This window comes from Lycium barbarum, chromosome 7 (assembly GCF_019175385.1).
Source record: "Lycium barbarum isolate Lr01 chromosome 7, ASM1917538v2, whole genome shotgun sequence".
In the NCBI taxonomy this organism is placed as follows: Eukaryota; Viridiplantae; Streptophyta; class Magnoliopsida; order Solanales; family Solanaceae; genus Lycium; species Lycium barbarum.
The window spans coordinates 123,954,113-123,970,802 of NC_083343.1; the positions used below are offsets into that span (position 1 = coordinate 123,954,113).

The following is a 16,690-nucleotide window of genomic DNA, read 5'->3' on the forward strand; positions in this document are numbered from 1 at the left end:
TTTGGACATGTGAAAAGGAGAGACACAGATGCCCCAGTGCGGAGGTGTGAGAGGTCGGCCATGGATGGTTTCAGACGAGGTAGGGGTAGGCCAAAGAAGTATTGGGGAGAGGTAATTAGACATGACATGGCGCAGTTACAGCTTACCGAGGACATGACCTTAGATAGAAGGGTTTGGAGGACCCACATTAGGGTAGAAGGCTAGTAGATAGTCTCATTATCCTGTCTTATTAGTAGTCGCATTATCGTAGTATCATTTATTGTGCTCTGATTTATGCTATTATCTGTTATTTCCTGTGCTTTGATTATTCTATGTTATCTGTGTCGATTACTTGCGTTACTTCATTTCCATATCGCTTTGAATCTCTTAGCCTTATCTGACCTCTTTTTATGTTTTTTATTGAGCCGAGGGTCTTTCGGAAACAGCCGTCCTACCTTGGTAGGAGTAAGGTCTGCGTACACTCTACCCTCCCCAGACTCCATGTTGTGGAATTTCACTGGATTGTTGTTGTTGTTGTATTAATTGCTGAATTCTTATGACATAATGAAAACGTCTAGTGAAACGACAAAAGAGAATAAGATTTATTTTTTATCGAATTCCAATTGTTTAAATCCAATTGTGTCATTCTATTAATAATTTTTCGAATTTTCTCGTGTAACTTCCACCATTTACTCATAGACTGTTTTTTAGCTTTAGCTATTATGAGGAGGAAAGTGGTAATCTGCATTGTATGTTTAAGGTACAAACTTACAGTTTTAATGTCCCTTTTCTATCTAAAAAAATACTAATTACTTTACCAAAACCCCGGAACAAATAAGTCTATTAAGAATTCTATAAGGTAAAAACTTATTCGTACCGGATATTTATATCAAGGCAATACATGCATGTCATGTATTAGTCTTTACTTTCAACTTGAACATGTATTCAAACGATTGATTATAGTTATAATAATTTAGGGCTTGTTTGACCATCGATAATTTTTACCTTTTCTAGAATTTTATTATGGAATTATGTTTGAAAATAGAGTTGTTATTATGAAATTCGAAAAACTCCAAATACTTGTTTTCACATTTTTCACTCTAAATCACTCACAAAAAAAATAAATCAACATTACTTGTATTCATGTCCAAACAAAACTTTAATTTCCAAATACAATTTTTTAACCCTTTATTATTTTTTTGTCAATTTCACATTTTTTATGTTCAAACGTCCACTTACTATGTATAGCTTTCCACAAATATCAACTGGAATATTCCCCTTGTTATCTGAAATTCCAAGATAAAAATAGAAATGTATAGCACCTTTTCAACCATTAAAACACTGTCCAATACGTACAATTATTTGTAAGATTCATTACTTCTAGTTATAGTACTAGTACTATAATAAAATAATCCTCCATCACTTTTCTCTCTCTCCTCCATCTTCCTTTCTTAAAACTCTCCTTCATTTCTATACCTTCCATTATTCAATTCTGGCAACTTATTTTTCCTCTATCATTTTCATAGTTGTAAAATCTTGATCCATAAAAAAGAGAGGCTATAATTTCAATTCCAAATGAAGATACAGTGTGATGTATGTAACAAAAATGAAGCCTCGGTTTATTGTATAGCAGATGAGGCTGCACTTTGTGAATCTTGTGACCATCGTGTCCATCATGTCAACAAACTTGCTAGCAAACATCAACGTTTCTCTCTTCTTCAACCTAATCCTAAACAAGTCCCTCTATGTGACATTTGTCAGGTATAACTGAATTTAACAACTTGATCTTTAGGTTATTGTTTTTTTTTCTCTTTATAATAACAGTATTCAGGTCAGCTTCTACACACCTAAACTATTTAATCGTTACCTGCTACTTCATCACACGCTACAAGAAAAAATATATTAGGCAACAAAATTATTTTTATTATCATAAATTGATTATTGTTAAAAAGTACTTTTGGCAACAATGTTTTTTATTGCATAGATTTTTCTCAATGGAGGTTATTGCAACAACGTGCAATATTTTTTTTTAAAAATATTTTTTACAATAATAATTAATACTATGACAATAAAATTAAATTTTTTGACAATAAAAAATTTCTTTGCCAATAATAAAACTAAGTTCCCAAATATTAAATTTTTTATTATCATTTCTATACTTTTTTTATAGGTACAAGTATCGATTATCACTAATACTATGTATTAAGGCTCGGACGGATAGGAAGTAAATCACATGGTCTTTTGTGAATTACATCTCGAAGTTCCTTTCCTTCTTCTTTTTTCCACAAAAGTTTATTGGCAGAGTTTTATTATAATATGATAAATTACTAGGATTAAGGGTTTGTTCGGCCGGTTTAAACTTGGTTAAGGCTTGAGAAAGCACCTTAAAAATTATCGGTAATGCCCCTATAGACCTCAGTCTTGTTTTTTCTAGCTTGGATGTTGATCACTAGTGGTGGAACTAAGCAGAGAGTAAGGGGTTCAATTGAATCCCTTTCGTCAAAAATTATACTGCATAAATAGGGTAAAATGATTCTTTTTAGTTATATGCAAATTGTTGAATTCCCTTAGCATGAGGAATATTTCTAGTTTGCTTTAGTTCATAGACTCAAATCCCAATTGTAACATCCTAGAATTTTTTTCAATACCTTTGTATAAATTCCTAGCTCCGCCATTACAGATCACACCACCTTCAATTTTAGATCGTGACAAATTTGGTATATAGGTGAAATAATATTTCCTGAAACAAAAGAATTCCTCATAACATGACATTTTTTGTGTGTGTGTGTGATTAGATACTAATCACCTTAACTTGTTGAATGAGTTCTTGTTTGTTTTCACCTTCTTGATGATATTGTTTTGTCCTGTTTATGCAACAGGAAAGGAGGGGTTTCTTGTTTTGTCAACAAGACAGGGCTATTCTATGTAGAGAGTGTGATATTCCAATACACAAAGCAAATGAACACACTCAGAAACACAACAGATACCTTCTTACTGGTATTAAACTCTCAGCAAACTCTGCTCTCTATTCTTCTCCTTCACCATCACCATCAGCAATTTCCTCAGCCGATTCGTCTGTTTCAAATTTCAAATCTCAGAACCCCACAAGTAAACTTGTAGTTCCTTCTGTTTCCTCCACAATCACTAGCAACAAGGCAGCAGCAACAGCAACTGTGGAACCAGTGAAAGTTGTTAAAGAGAAAGTTGGTGGATGTAATAATGGGCAAGTGATGAATGTTGGAGGAAATAGCTTAACAAGTAGTATATCAGAGTACTTAGAGATGTTGCCTGGTTGGCATGTTGAAGATTTTCTTGATTGTTCCATTCCTAATGGTTTCTCCAAGGTTTGTATTCATGCTCCTTGATTTGGTCTTTTCTCCACAATTTTGTCAATTGATTGCTATGTTTCGCGAACTCTCCAAAGATGTTGTCGTATCCATGTCAGATCTTCAGAAAATACACCACTGAATGATCCGATACACACCCATCAACATTTTTGAAGAATCTAAGTAACATAAATTGAGATTGTCTTTGGGATGTGTCACCATCTCTTCTAAAAGCTTAAGAAGCTAGAGAGCACATTTTTATTTACTTAATTATCTCTTCAACATGCCCGCACGAGGGGGTCTGATTTCTTTCACAGGGCAAACACGTGAAAATTCTTTTAAATAATGGGGGACGACGAGACTCAAACCCCAAGAACTAGCCTGCTCTGATTCCTGTGCGGCCATCTCATCTAAAAATTTAAACTGTCAAAGAGATCACAATTTTATTTACTGAATTATTTGTTCGACCTAGTGTAAACTATAATGCAATTGTTCGGATCTGTTTTTTGGTGATCATTGGCAGAATATAGGTGATGAGGATATGTTGTCATTTTGGGACACTGGTCTTGAGAATCAATTGAGTTCTTTCCCCCCACAAAATTTTGGTCTTTGGGTCCCTCAAGCCCCTCCTCCTCCACAGTCAAAGCAACAAATTCAGACTAAATTTTCTCCTCCTCAAATTTTGAACTTTGGTGGGCAAATTGGACTAAAGGACTCAAGAGAAATTAATAACATCAAGTCCAGCAGAAAGTATAGAGATGACAATTCATTTGCTGTCCCACAAATCAGCCCACCTTCCACTTCTTTCAAGAGATCAAGAACTCTTTGGTAGAAAACTCCGACAATCTACTATGTATCGTTCCAATTTTATCGAATGGTTCTATACAAGGCTACAATAATCTTTTTTGTTTTTAACTTGTTCATCAGCATTTTTTTTCTTGATTCAGTTTGAGCCTCAAAAAAATGATTATGGCCTCAAAAAAATGATTATGGCCCTTGTACTTCTTGCTCCAATACAATTGGCTTTGTTGTAGTTCTTGAAATCTCTTTTGGTGTACCTCGTACTAGCTAGTGTAAGGATCTTTTTTGTTGCTGTAAATATCTGTTTTTGTGAGTCCCATTAATGGCAAATTAAGATTAGTTATTAAATCTGTGACAGACAATCTCAGGTCATGTCCTTTCTTTCTACTTTCATGAAAATTTTCTTGTTATGTAGAGAAAATTACGGTTTGATTTGGATCAAAGAAGTGACAGTTAAAGAAATTCATTAGGTATTTTTACCTTTTTGGTATGGAATATAAGAAGACTAAGACTAGCAAGTCTACCTTTGTCATTGTGACGCCCATTATAGAGGGGCAATCAAATATAAGCCATGACAAGCTCTAGGTTGACAAATTTCTGAAGAACGAGCATAACATGACACTTTAAGCAAGCTAATCTCATATTGGAATGAAAGAGAAAAGTGAAAAGTTTATTAGGTACTCTTATAACACAAGTTCATATGGTAATGGTATGCATGCTTTTGGGCTCGATCATAACATAGTCAGAGGGACAAATCCGTGAGATCTATTGATCCAAAGCAAACATTATGAACCACGAACTTAGTTCGTGACAATCGTGTGTCTACAAAATTTTCTCTATAAGGACTGAAAAGTGGAAGCTTGAGCAACTACAAGTTTAGTCCCAGATTTTGGATTTTATTTTACTTTGATTCATAAATTTGGACACTAGAAGCTTCACCCTCAATCTTGAATCTCAATGCTATTCAAATTATCGCCTTAACGTAGGAAATGCAACTGCAGACACAGGCAGATTCAACATGTAAGCTGCGGGGTGCCTCCAACACATAAGTAGTGGGTGCACGCATGGGGGATTCAGGTTTTGATGTTTATGGGTTCCTATAATGAACTCAAGTTAACATAAAATTATGATTGGACTCACAATCAACTAGTACTTATAAACATTTTATGTATTTTGTACTACAAATACAAGGTATGAAAAAAATCACTGATTCCCATGAACCCATAACTAAGTGCTAAATCCGCCCCTGGGTGCACATATTATATGCTTGGTTGGTTTGAGAGCATATAAAAAATTCTTTTGACAAAATGTGTACAGTATATGTTACTCCCTCCGTCTCATATTACTTGCTTACTTTTCTCTTTACGCGCCCTTTAAGAACTCATAAATAAAAGTGTATTTTTACTATATTACTCTTATCTCTCTCCAATTAATTGCACTCTAATCAATATTGGTTACTTTAAAAACAATTAATGTTAAGGACAAAGTAGGAAATACTTAATTAATTTTATCTTGATTTTGTGAATGGATAAGTAATATGGGACGGAGCGAGTAATTAGTGAGCCTACTATTGTTCTTTTAAGGATAAAAGAAGAAGATTCTGGGGTTAAGATCTGGAATTTAAAGGTCTAAAGAATGTCATAATTGAATGATAAGTAAAAGAGGTTGTTTGAAGGTGGCTATTTGGTTTGGCAGAGTGTAGTTCAATTTATTGGTTTTTAATTCCTCACTCCTAACTAATTGGCCTTATTTTAACAAGTATTTCAGTGCTTTTGCATTTATGGATCAACCATGTGTAGCAGTTGAATTTGCTGCTGAAATTGATGAATGTTTATTTAATTAGAACAACTTTCCAGAAGTTGAAAATGATTTAGTCAAACTTAGAATTTTACTGAGAAGCTTTATATAGAGCATTCTTTAATATTGAGATAATTAACAGTAAGTATAATTAATGAGCAAACGGGAGTAATAGGGAAGGATTCGATTTTAAGTTAGTGACTATGAAATATCACTTAACTCATTACTTTTTTGTAACGATAATTAAAGAATTGGTAGACATATATTTTTGGAAAAAGATTCACAATTACCCTCGAAGTATTCAATTTATATTTCGTTTACCTTTCTGTCCATGAAAGTTTTGCCCCATTAATTTCATTACATATTTGACTCTGACATTTGTCATAGTGGAGCTATGCACACTAACCCTCTGTTTGGATGGTTGTTTCCTATGGTTCATTAATGTACAGTATGGTATGGTACAGTATGGTGTTGTATTATATTGTACTGTATTAATGAACACAATGTTTGGATAGACAGTATCGTTTGTTGTGGTTTAATAACATTTGTATTGTTTGGTTTGACTGTATGGTACTGTATAATAACTTGTAAGTTTACTAAAATACCCTTAGTTCATAATTAGAAATTAGTTTATACATATTAGTAATAAAACTCAGGTAAAGAATAAAATAGGAACTTTAAAAAATAAGTAGGTAGTGAGCGGGGGTGATGGAGGGGTGGGTGGTGTGAGGTGGGTGGTTGTGGGATGAGGGTGGGGTAGTGGGTGGTAAGGTGGGGGGGGGGGGGGTGAGTGGTTATGGGGTGGGGGTGGGTGGTGGTGAGAGGTAGTGGGTGGTGGAAGGGTGGGTGGTGTGAAGTGGGTGGTAGGGGCGGGGTGAGTGGTTGTGGGGGTGGGGTTGGGTGGTGGAGGGTTTGTGGTGTGAGGTGGGTGGTGGGTGGTTGTGGGATGAGGGAGGGGGTGGGTGGTAGGGAGGGGGTGAGGGTAGGGGTGAGTGGCGTGGGTGGGGTGGATAGTCGAGGGTGGGGCAGTGGTGGGGTGGGGGTGAGTGGTAGGGTGGGGGTAGGGTGGATGGTGGAGGGTGGAGTATAATGGGAAATTGAAATACGTAACCACAGAAAAACCACCAAATTCGTGTTTACAAAAATTGGGACTTGTCATGGTTATATAACCATGTGATGAACCACGAGTTTACAACACCATACCACATAATTTTTTAAGAACAATGGAAACAAATGCAATTTCATACAAAATCATACATTAATAAACCACGGGAAACTACCATCCAAACAGGGGGTAAGAAATCAAAATTTACCCGTAAACTATCACATTATTTATATACACCACAACTACAATAATTTGAAGCATGTCCCAAACAATTGAAAAAGGTCTATTATACTCCTAAACAATTAATAAAATTCAAATATGCACTTACATGGCTTCCATCGTACAGCCAAATCAAACCAATTTTTTCATAGTAAAAGTCGGTTATGGAGAGGACATATTTAAAACGAAAGACAAATGTACACAAAAGGACATTTTCTCTCTCTTCTTTAAGTATCTTATAGATGGAGAATTTAGTACTCCCTCCGTTCACTTTTATTTGTCCACATTTAACTTTTTATGTTATTTAAGAAATAATAAATGAAGTATGTATTTTACCATAATGCCCATATTAATTGGTATATAATGATATTGGTTTTGAAAAATGATTTGAAATGAGTAATTAATGTTAAGGGTTAAACAGGAAAAATGAATTTATCTTATCTTGATATGTGAAAAATAACAAGTAAAAATGAAAATTTATTTTAAGAATAGTGGACAAGTAAAAGGGAACGGAGGGAGTATAACAATTAGGTGTGCTAGGACCATCTCAACTTAATTTCTTCATAGCCTTTATTATTTCCCTGTCTTTATCCCTCTTATTTGTCAAGCACGGCCTCATACTCAGGGAAAAAGATGCCTCTCTTTGTCTTTTTGTAGAAGTGTATATATTTCTCATCAATAATCTCCTTTTAGAAGTTCAAATATACTTTAACCCTAAGAATATTTTGTTATTTTAATTTATTTAATTATATGATATCCTAAATAAAGACGAAAGTCAATAGCAGAAAGATGAAGACCGTGTGACAACATATGTATGACAATGGGAGCCCCATTAACAAAATAAACAAAAATATTACGATCATATATAAACAACAAACATTCATCTAACAAATCCGTTGTAGTCTAGTTGGTCAGGATACTCGGCTCTCACCCGAGAGAGGCCCGGGTTCAAGTCCTGGGTTCAGAATTCTTCGTTTTTTCTTTTTCGGGTGTGTTCCTTATGAAGGAAAATGTTTTTTTTTTTTTTTCAGATTTCTTACTTATTTTCTTTCACCTCTTTTCCGAAAAGGATTTTTTTTTTCTATCTGATATTGATTTAAGTTATATACAACGCAAAAGATTATAAATTCTAGTGAAACATGAATTTTATTTGTTACTTAATAATCACTTATTTTAAATTCGATCAAGTCATTAGATGTCTCTTTGGAGTTGCTCCTTCTATCTTTCATAAAAATATTCATCTAAAAAGTCTTCATTCCCCCATCCCCAACAAGAAATAGGCAAAGTAGGCCATAAGTTTAATATCCATTTTCAGAGATTCCGATGGCCAATAGCATGTTTCATAATTTCTAACTGGAGCATTTAAACCATTTTCTATTTTAAATTCAAAGATCAGATTGACTTTTTCAGGCATGAAACACATGAGAAGCAAAAGCTTATGTAGAATTGAAGGTGAAAATGAAAACAAGCCACAAAAGAAAAAGATAGGTTGTTGAAGCATCATATCAATATATCACGATCCTGAATCCTTTGAAGTTTATATGGATTAAAATTACACTTTTTTTCTGATTAATATTACTCTGTATTAAATTAAAATCAGGATGACACGTTTCAGCTGCGAAGAAATTTGGATCATGCTTTTAGCTTTTATCCCCTCGTAACAAACAATTTTTTCGTGCGGCGTAAGTTTATCTTTTCGCGTCATAATATTGCCTCGCACCTTTAAAGAACTTACGCACCGCTAGGCATAAGTTTGATTTTGAAGGGTAAAGATTGAAGACCAGCTCATTTGATGGGAAAACCGTGCAATTTCTTCAACAAAATTCTAACAATTTTCCAAGGGCCCAGTAAACAAATGTAAAAGACCCGATAATGAAAACTACGGAGGGCAATTAGCGCAGATAGCGGCTTTGCTGGGACCAGGATCGTGAGATTTATTGCTCAAAAAATAAGTAAACTGATCTTTGTTGGTAAGTAAACTGATCTTTGTTGGTCAGTGTTTTGAAGTCAGGTGTAGTCGAACCGGAGATTACATTTGGTAATGGCAAAACCAGAAGCTAAGGAAGACAAGATTACGTGTTGGTAGCACCTGAGAGAATTCAAGATTTAAACTTGATGGGTTCAACTTTAAGGTGCTAATTGTTGAACTTACAATTATTCAAAAAAAGGGCTAACACTCTAACTGGGAAAGCAAAAGCTAGAACGACAAAGTATACTCCTCAAACAAATGACGCCTAATTTGTGATGTAAATCAAGGCCCTCGCACATTCAACTACAACAAGACAGACAACAGTTGCAACATTAAAATAGAAGCACAAGGGGAAAGAGCAAACAAGATACAACAACGCAGCGAAATCTTGAAGTAAATTAAAAATTGAATTGAAGTGGAGATAAAATGATACACTGGGTTTACAAAAGCCCATTGTCCTTGAAAATCGGGGCATCAGATTAACTGATCTTTATTTAGAGATCTACAGCAGAACAGCACACATGAACCAATCTTCTAGCCAAAAGCAATCAAGTACAGAATATTGGAACTCAAAGAACAAAAGAAATGTAATTGAGCAGACAGACTAGCTCATCCACGAAGAATACAAATAATTCACAGTAATGTTGCGAAACGTGCTCTTCTTCTACTCTGCTCTAGACTGACCAGCACGAGAAGAGAGAATGATGCCGACAATAAGGCCATATAAAGCCAGGGCTTCAGCAAAAATAAGAATCAAAATCATTCCGACAAAAAGCTTTGGCTGTTGTGCGTTGGCTCTGAGAAACAAAAACAGAGAAGAACAATTAGCTAGTTTCCTTAAGAGGAAAGCTCCCTTTTCAGATAAAGGTTAATATTACACCAACTATACATTAGTTGACCATCAATGCCTACAACACGCATGCACAATAAGACTCATGGACGTATCTTTTTAAATGACCAAGTCAACAAGTGTGATACTAAAGCAAGAACATCAACATGAGTACAGGTTAGCTGTACAACCACATTATATAGGTCAATGAAGTAGGAAAAGAAGGGAAAATCTAGTAATCTTGGCTCACTAAGGAGTATCAAGACAGCACAACTAGATAGAGAGCTATAATAGACCAACTCTTCATCAGGTTGGTCACAACAGCAATTATTGCATACACAAACATGGTGATGGTGATGGTGATGGCAATGTTAGTTACATGGGATTGTGAAACCCTGTTCATACCATTGCTACCTTAGTCAATCGTTAATTAATTGTCTTTACTGGAAGACCAATTCACTTCTTATGCTTGAAACATTGATACAGTTCGTGCAAAAGATAAGTTCAACTGGCATGGAAAAGGTTGCTATGCTTCAAAAGGGGTTAAGGTCTATTCAACGTTGATAGACTTACATTAGGTCCAGTGTTGTCAAAGTCTTTTACTTTGGTTAGTCATGAAGTGTACATCTATAATTCTAATTCTCTAATTAATGAGTGCTGGAAACATGCATACATCATTTATATAGTCAACCCAACTAATTTGTGGTTGAAGCATAATTGTTCATATATTATTTAAAGTGGGAAGAAAACAGACTGCAATCTAAAATATCCTAATATAACTTAGCTAATCATACAACGAACAATGAGTAACTTTAGAAAGACAAAGACATAAGTTTTAGCACAATATGAGTAGAAACAAGGAAAAGAATAATCAACCTAGAAAGATCTACTGCAACTGAAAATACAAAAGGAAACCAAATGGCAATGACTTATATTATAGATCATCCAAATTCACAGTAATACTTTGAACACCAAAGTGAAAAAATTGGCATAAGAAGTTTACCTAACACCAGCGTCACCAACGATTCCAATGGCCATACCAGCAGAAAGACCAGCAAGACCACAAGCAAGACCAGAGGAAAGGTGAGCATATCCATCAAAAAGATAGTAAGACTTGGTTTTGGGGTTAATCCCTGTACTAATAATCACAGCTATAATCAGTCCATAAATACCCAAAACTCCAGCCATAACAACTGGCACAATTGACTTCATCACCAACTCCGGCCTCATCACACCCATTGATGCCACCCCTACTCCACTCTTTGCTGTACCATAAGCTGCTCCCATACCTAGCAAAATTTGAAGATAAGCAAACATAATTAGCATTGGAAAATAAGAGGGTGTTTGGCTAAGCTTAGAAGCCAGTCAAACTAGCTTATAAGCACTATTGACTTATTTACGTGTTTGGTAAACACAAAAAGTATGTACAAGCTAAAATCAGTCAAAAGTTATAAGTTGGTCCCCTCGATTTTTCAGCTTAGAAGCATTTTTGGTTTGACCAAGCCTTTTACGTAGCCCTAATAGCTATTATAATCTCCAAAATACTCCTCAAAAAATATACGAGTAACTTTTATTTATCTCTCTATTCTGTTTCCATCATTCATCCTTTTTAAGTAAAAGTATAAATTTATATTTTTTTTTACAAATAGCTTTAACGGCATTTCAGTCTTTAACAAAAAGCGTTTATCAAACATCTTTTTAAAAACACCCTAACCGTCTATTATCGGATTCAACACTACTGCCAAACACGTAATTACTTATTTATAAAACCAGCTTTAACACCTAAATGTGTTCATCTTATCAGCTGATTTTAATCAGCTAAACCAAACGGGCCCTGAATCACTAGCTAAAATGGAGTATCTTTTTGCAGAGCCTTATCTATCAACTGGTTTCACATTCTAGATCAGCCTCTTAGAGATATATGTTGACGAATTACAGTGCGATACACGTAGTATATATACAAATCATCAAAATTGTTAAGAGAGGTATATATAAGAAAGGTTCATATGTTAAACTCAGATCAAGCATACAATCAGTATGTGCATAACACAAAAACTAATCAAAACAATTAAAGACATTCAGATATATCAGGCAATGCTCGATTCTATCAATAAGCTAAAGTACAGAACTTAATCAAAGACAGTTGACAACTACTATGAAAATTTTGAACATGAATGTGCGTAGCTAAAAAGGATGATTTACAAGATAAACTTTTCAACACAAGGATCGCCAAAAACATTATAATATACAATCTATCCAAACAATGTATTAATCAAAACAACATAGTACGATACAATACAACGCATTACAATATAATAATATTTAACAACAACCATCCAAACAGAGTGTAAGAGACCGTTGACCACCACTACCATGAACTTTTTTAACAGAGATGCATGGAGCTAAAAAATTATACTTACAGGAGAAGACTAAGGCGGCAGCCGCGCCGAGGAAGCCGAAAAAGGGAGCCGTTTCATCGCCGCTAAAAGTAGATGACATGTTTTCGGGTTAGATCTCTAAAGAGAAGAGAGTGTTATTTGATTGGATCTGAGAGAGAGATTATTGTGGCCTTTCACTTGTGGATGAACTCAATTCTTGTCTTAAAATATCAGAGTTGTGAATTTGTCAAGTGTCAACTACACATAGGACAGAGTAAAAACAAAACAGAAATTGATCAAAATGGTCCTTGATTTATGGGCTGCAGTTGCATTTGGTCCTTTATATATACTCTCTCCGATTCAGAGTGATGGTCTGGGTTTGACTTGATATGAAGTTTCATAAAATAAATAAAATTTTTGAGTTTTGTAATCTTAAATTAAAGAAGTGTAGAATGTAACAAAAGTGTACTTTAATGTGATCTTAAATATGTCACGTGAAAAGTTAAAATTAAAGGGTTATCAAAAAAGAAAAGAAACATTTTTTTTTTCTAAACAGGTTAAAAAGAAAAGTGAGACAAACATTTTGAAACGGAAGTGGCGAATATGATGGAAATTATTTTTAATATATTTCAAAAAGTGATTAGTCTGATTTCAAACCCTATAATTAACGATATCCGATTCTTTAAAATATACACAACAAAAGCCAATGTTCTTGGGATTCTTCTTGGAGCATGTTAAATTTAGAAAGATAATTTTCCTAGCAATAATTTCTTTCTAATCAAGATCAAAACCAAGTAAATTAGTCGCATATAGGAAGTTAATGGTTTTTTTTAAAGTTAAGTTTAGGAATTTTGATGTGGTTTTTGCAATCGGGTTAAACGATACAAGATAATACCTTTATTTTGTAGTTTGATAGCATAGGTACAGTGCACATGTTCCGAGGCCTCCGTTCGTTTTTACAGCAAAAGTAGTGATTGTGTTTTTTTATATGGCTTAGGACCAAACTAATCACTTTTTGAAATATATGGAGGACCATTTCTAATAAATTTAGAGGAATAAAACTTGGGCAATTTGCAGGGTTGCCCTTCGCTAGGTTGGTCTTTAATTTTGCCTCTCAAATTGGTGATCTTTAATTTTTGTCCTTCGATAAAAAAAAATTTCGCCAAATTTTGCCTTGTGAATTTTTTTTTACTGAGTTGGGATTCTAACCCACAACCTCGAGATATTAGGCGAAGCGCAAAACTTAAAGATCACCAATTTGAAGGACAAAAATTAAAGACCACCCCAAATGAAGGCCAATCCGTGCAAAAAAAAAATCACTGGAATGGTATATTTACGTGCAATCACTTATTACTGTGGGTCCCCATAAGGCTGTGAGGACGACAAAAGTTAAAGATCCTTGTTTATATATGGTACTAGATGGCACAGCACGGGACCAACACTTTGAATTATAGTGTATCTATGTGTATGTAGTTGTGTATAATTATAAAGATTTATGCATTGAGTAGTGATAGTATATATAGTTTATATTGCTAATAAACATACATAAGTTTGCACTGTTTTTATGCATATATATATTTGTCTATTACATTGATGATTGCACTGTCTATGCATATATATATATCATTTTAATTTAGTACAGTAAGCAAAGAGAGATTCCAAAGAGATTTGCATTCACGATGAGACAATGTGCTACCTCAAAAGAGAACCAAAAGACGCTAACAACAGTCAATGTAATATAAATTGTACTAATTAAATGAGTTAATTAAAATTATACAACCATTTAAAGTGACATTAATTGGTTATAATAATAAATATTTGAGTATTATTCTACATAAATTATATGTATAATTGTTACGTCCGACGTTTTTGCTTATTCGAAAAATTCAAGATAAATTGATTTGTGATGAATAAGGCCACAATTGGACCTTACTTGGTATGAATGTGTAGGCTATGAATACGATGGTGTGGAATTACGAAAGGTGGCCAAGTGCAAAAATTGGAATTTTGGAAATTTGTTTCATGAATTATAAAAATTAGTCAAGTGGGCTCAAAAACAAATAAGAGAAAATGAGGCCCACTTGGGAGAGGCCCAACCGGCCAAGAGGGAGTCCAAGCCCATGGATTAATTAATTTCCATGTGAAATTATATAGTGATATTTATCCTTAGAAACTTCAAGAAAAACAAAGTTAGAACAAGATCAAGAGAGAGAGAGAGAGACTTCGGGTGGAGCAAGAAAGAAAAAGAGCAAAATTTTTGAGCCTTCAATCTTGATGCAAAAGTTATAATTTTCTTGATTCCTTGCTAAGCACAGAGCCCTCTACAAAGGGGTATAAATATTGAGGCCAAAAGGTGACCTTGGTGACAAGTGAAGGAGTTGAGAAAAGGTAAGAGTTTTACCATTTTCATGCCATGGAATATATGTATATATGTTGTAGTATGTAGAAATGAGAAGAACTTATAAAAATATGGAAGTTTGCAAGTAGGTGTGTTGCTTGAGGTTGGCCGTAGGTGTGCATGTATATTGCATGGTTTTGGTGACTTGAATTCATGTTGGAATCTAGTGTATTATGATAGGAATTGTATTGAAAATGAAAGTTGAATGAATTAAGAGAAGTTGGAAAAAAATGGTGTGTGGCCGTGTGATGTTATGTGGTGTGGAAGGTGAATTAAATTTTGTTAACATGTTAATTGTGTTGTTATGGCTTTGTGAAGTAGGTGGAAGAATAATGGGTTAAGCTAACGTGAAGAACTTGTTGATTGAGTTGTTGTCGGAAAGTATGTTGTTTTAGTATGATCAGTGTTTTAAAAGGCGTTTTTGGGGCGAGCCTCGGGGCGATCCCAGAGGCGGGGCGTACCAAAAATGCCCCGGGGCGAAAGTCTCCAAAGGCGTACGCCCAACAATTTGGGGCGTACGCCCAGCAATTTGGGGCGAACGCCCGGGCGTTTGGGGCGAGTTTTTTTTTTGTTGGGGCGTGTTGGGGCGTAAGCCCAGAAAACTTCTTCAAACTAAAACGAAATTTGTTAAATAAGTCCTTAATATAATGCCCAAATTCTCAAAAGTCAACATGTAATTACTCAAATGTTTTAAAAAGGAACTGAAACATTAAATTTAAAAGTCAAGACCTTTTTTTATTGCTAGAAATTAGAATGTCTAATGTATATTCTTTTCCAACTATTTATCTTGTCTTCTACTATCTCAAAAAAGTAACGAGTAGTCACTTGTACTTGTAAGTAGCATATAATAGATTGCTCTAATTAGTTTTTTTGTGGGGGTGGAGCATATATATATATATCACTTATTTATAGTTTTCTTCAATTTTTTACGCTATTTCACCTATTTAAAAGTATTTATTATAATTATATCATTTTATAAAATACTAAAAATTAAAACCCCATGGGGCTTACGCCCCGTGCCTCGGGGCTTACGCCTCACTGAGGCAGACGTAAAACGCCCCGCCTTACGCCTTCGCCTTTTAAAACACTGAGTATGATCTCATGAAATTATGATTAATGTTAATGAACTTGGAAGATGGAAATGTGTTATGAACTTGTATGTTAAAGGTTAGGAGAATTGGATAAATTGTGACTTTGATGGGTGATGAATATCAAAATAGTAAGGTTGGTTTGGAAATGTAAGATTGAAACGAAAGATGTTTCGTTATGCCGAGGCAATGGCTAGTGATGCCATATTGTATGTTTTAATGCATGTTGTTGTTATTGATGTTGTCCTGGGTTGTTGTATTGATAAACTAAGCCGAGCTAAGTCTCGGGGATGATATATATATAGGGGAAATGCTGCCGAAATTTTGGTAGGCAAGTAGGTAATAAGCTTGGGCTATTGAAAGGCTTGAATTTGACTTTTGGCAAACTTGACCATTTGTAGATTTTTGGCGAACTTGAGGCTCGATTTTGGAGACGTATAAAGGGTGGAAAAGGTATGTAAAGCTTGTCCCCTCCTTCTCTTGGCATGTCTTAGATGTACTAGGTCTTGATTTGACCCTCGGGGATCATTCCATCCATAGGAATCCGCGTTCGATTTTGGCACTATTCATTCAATGGAATTGAATCTTAAAGTGTGCCTTTAGTTGGAAAAAGGGGTTAGACCACCATAACTCCCACAAACGTAACCCGATTGTCCTGAAACTTTCTTGGGTGACTTCACAAGGTCTAATGCATGAAATTTTTGTACGACACCTCGACTTGGCCCGAGGTGGGCCCGCAATTCCCGAGACCCTTTTTGTATTACTTTATGGGACTTGTTTGGAACGTGGTAGTGGTTTACT

General features: G+C 34.9%; 2 protein-coding genes across 2 annotated transcripts; one reads left to right on the forward strand and one right to left on the reverse strand.

Annotated features, from left to right (window-relative positions):
* The first annotated feature begins 1,370 nt into the window (after positions 1 to 1,370).
* Positions 1,371 to 4,468, forward strand: LOC132604148 (B-box zinc finger protein 20-like). The gene is made up of 3 exons (XM_060317506.1): positions 1,371 to 1,740; positions 2,859 to 3,323; positions 3,829 to 4,468. The coding sequence occupies exons 1-3, from the start codon at positions 1,555 to 1,557 to the stop codon at positions 4,135 to 4,137; spliced, it is 960 nt and encodes a 319-aa protein (XP_060173489.1). The 5' UTR covers positions 1,371 to 1,554; the 3' UTR covers positions 4,138 to 4,468.
* A 5,116-nt stretch (positions 4,469 to 9,584) lies between these two features.
* On the reverse strand, positions 9,585 to 12,634 carry LOC132604149 (V-type proton ATPase 16 kDa proteolipid subunit). The gene is made up of 3 exons (XM_060317508.1): positions 12,446 to 12,634; positions 11,029 to 11,314; positions 9,585 to 9,993 (listed from the first exon to the last, which is right to left on the reverse strand). Exons 1-3 carry the CDS (start codon positions 12,522 to 12,524, stop codon positions 9,861 to 9,863), a joined length of 498 nt encoding a protein of 165 aa, XP_060173491.1. The 5' UTR covers positions 12,525 to 12,634; the 3' UTR covers positions 9,585 to 9,860.
* Between the last annotated feature and the right edge of the window lie 4,056 nt (positions 12,635 to 16,690).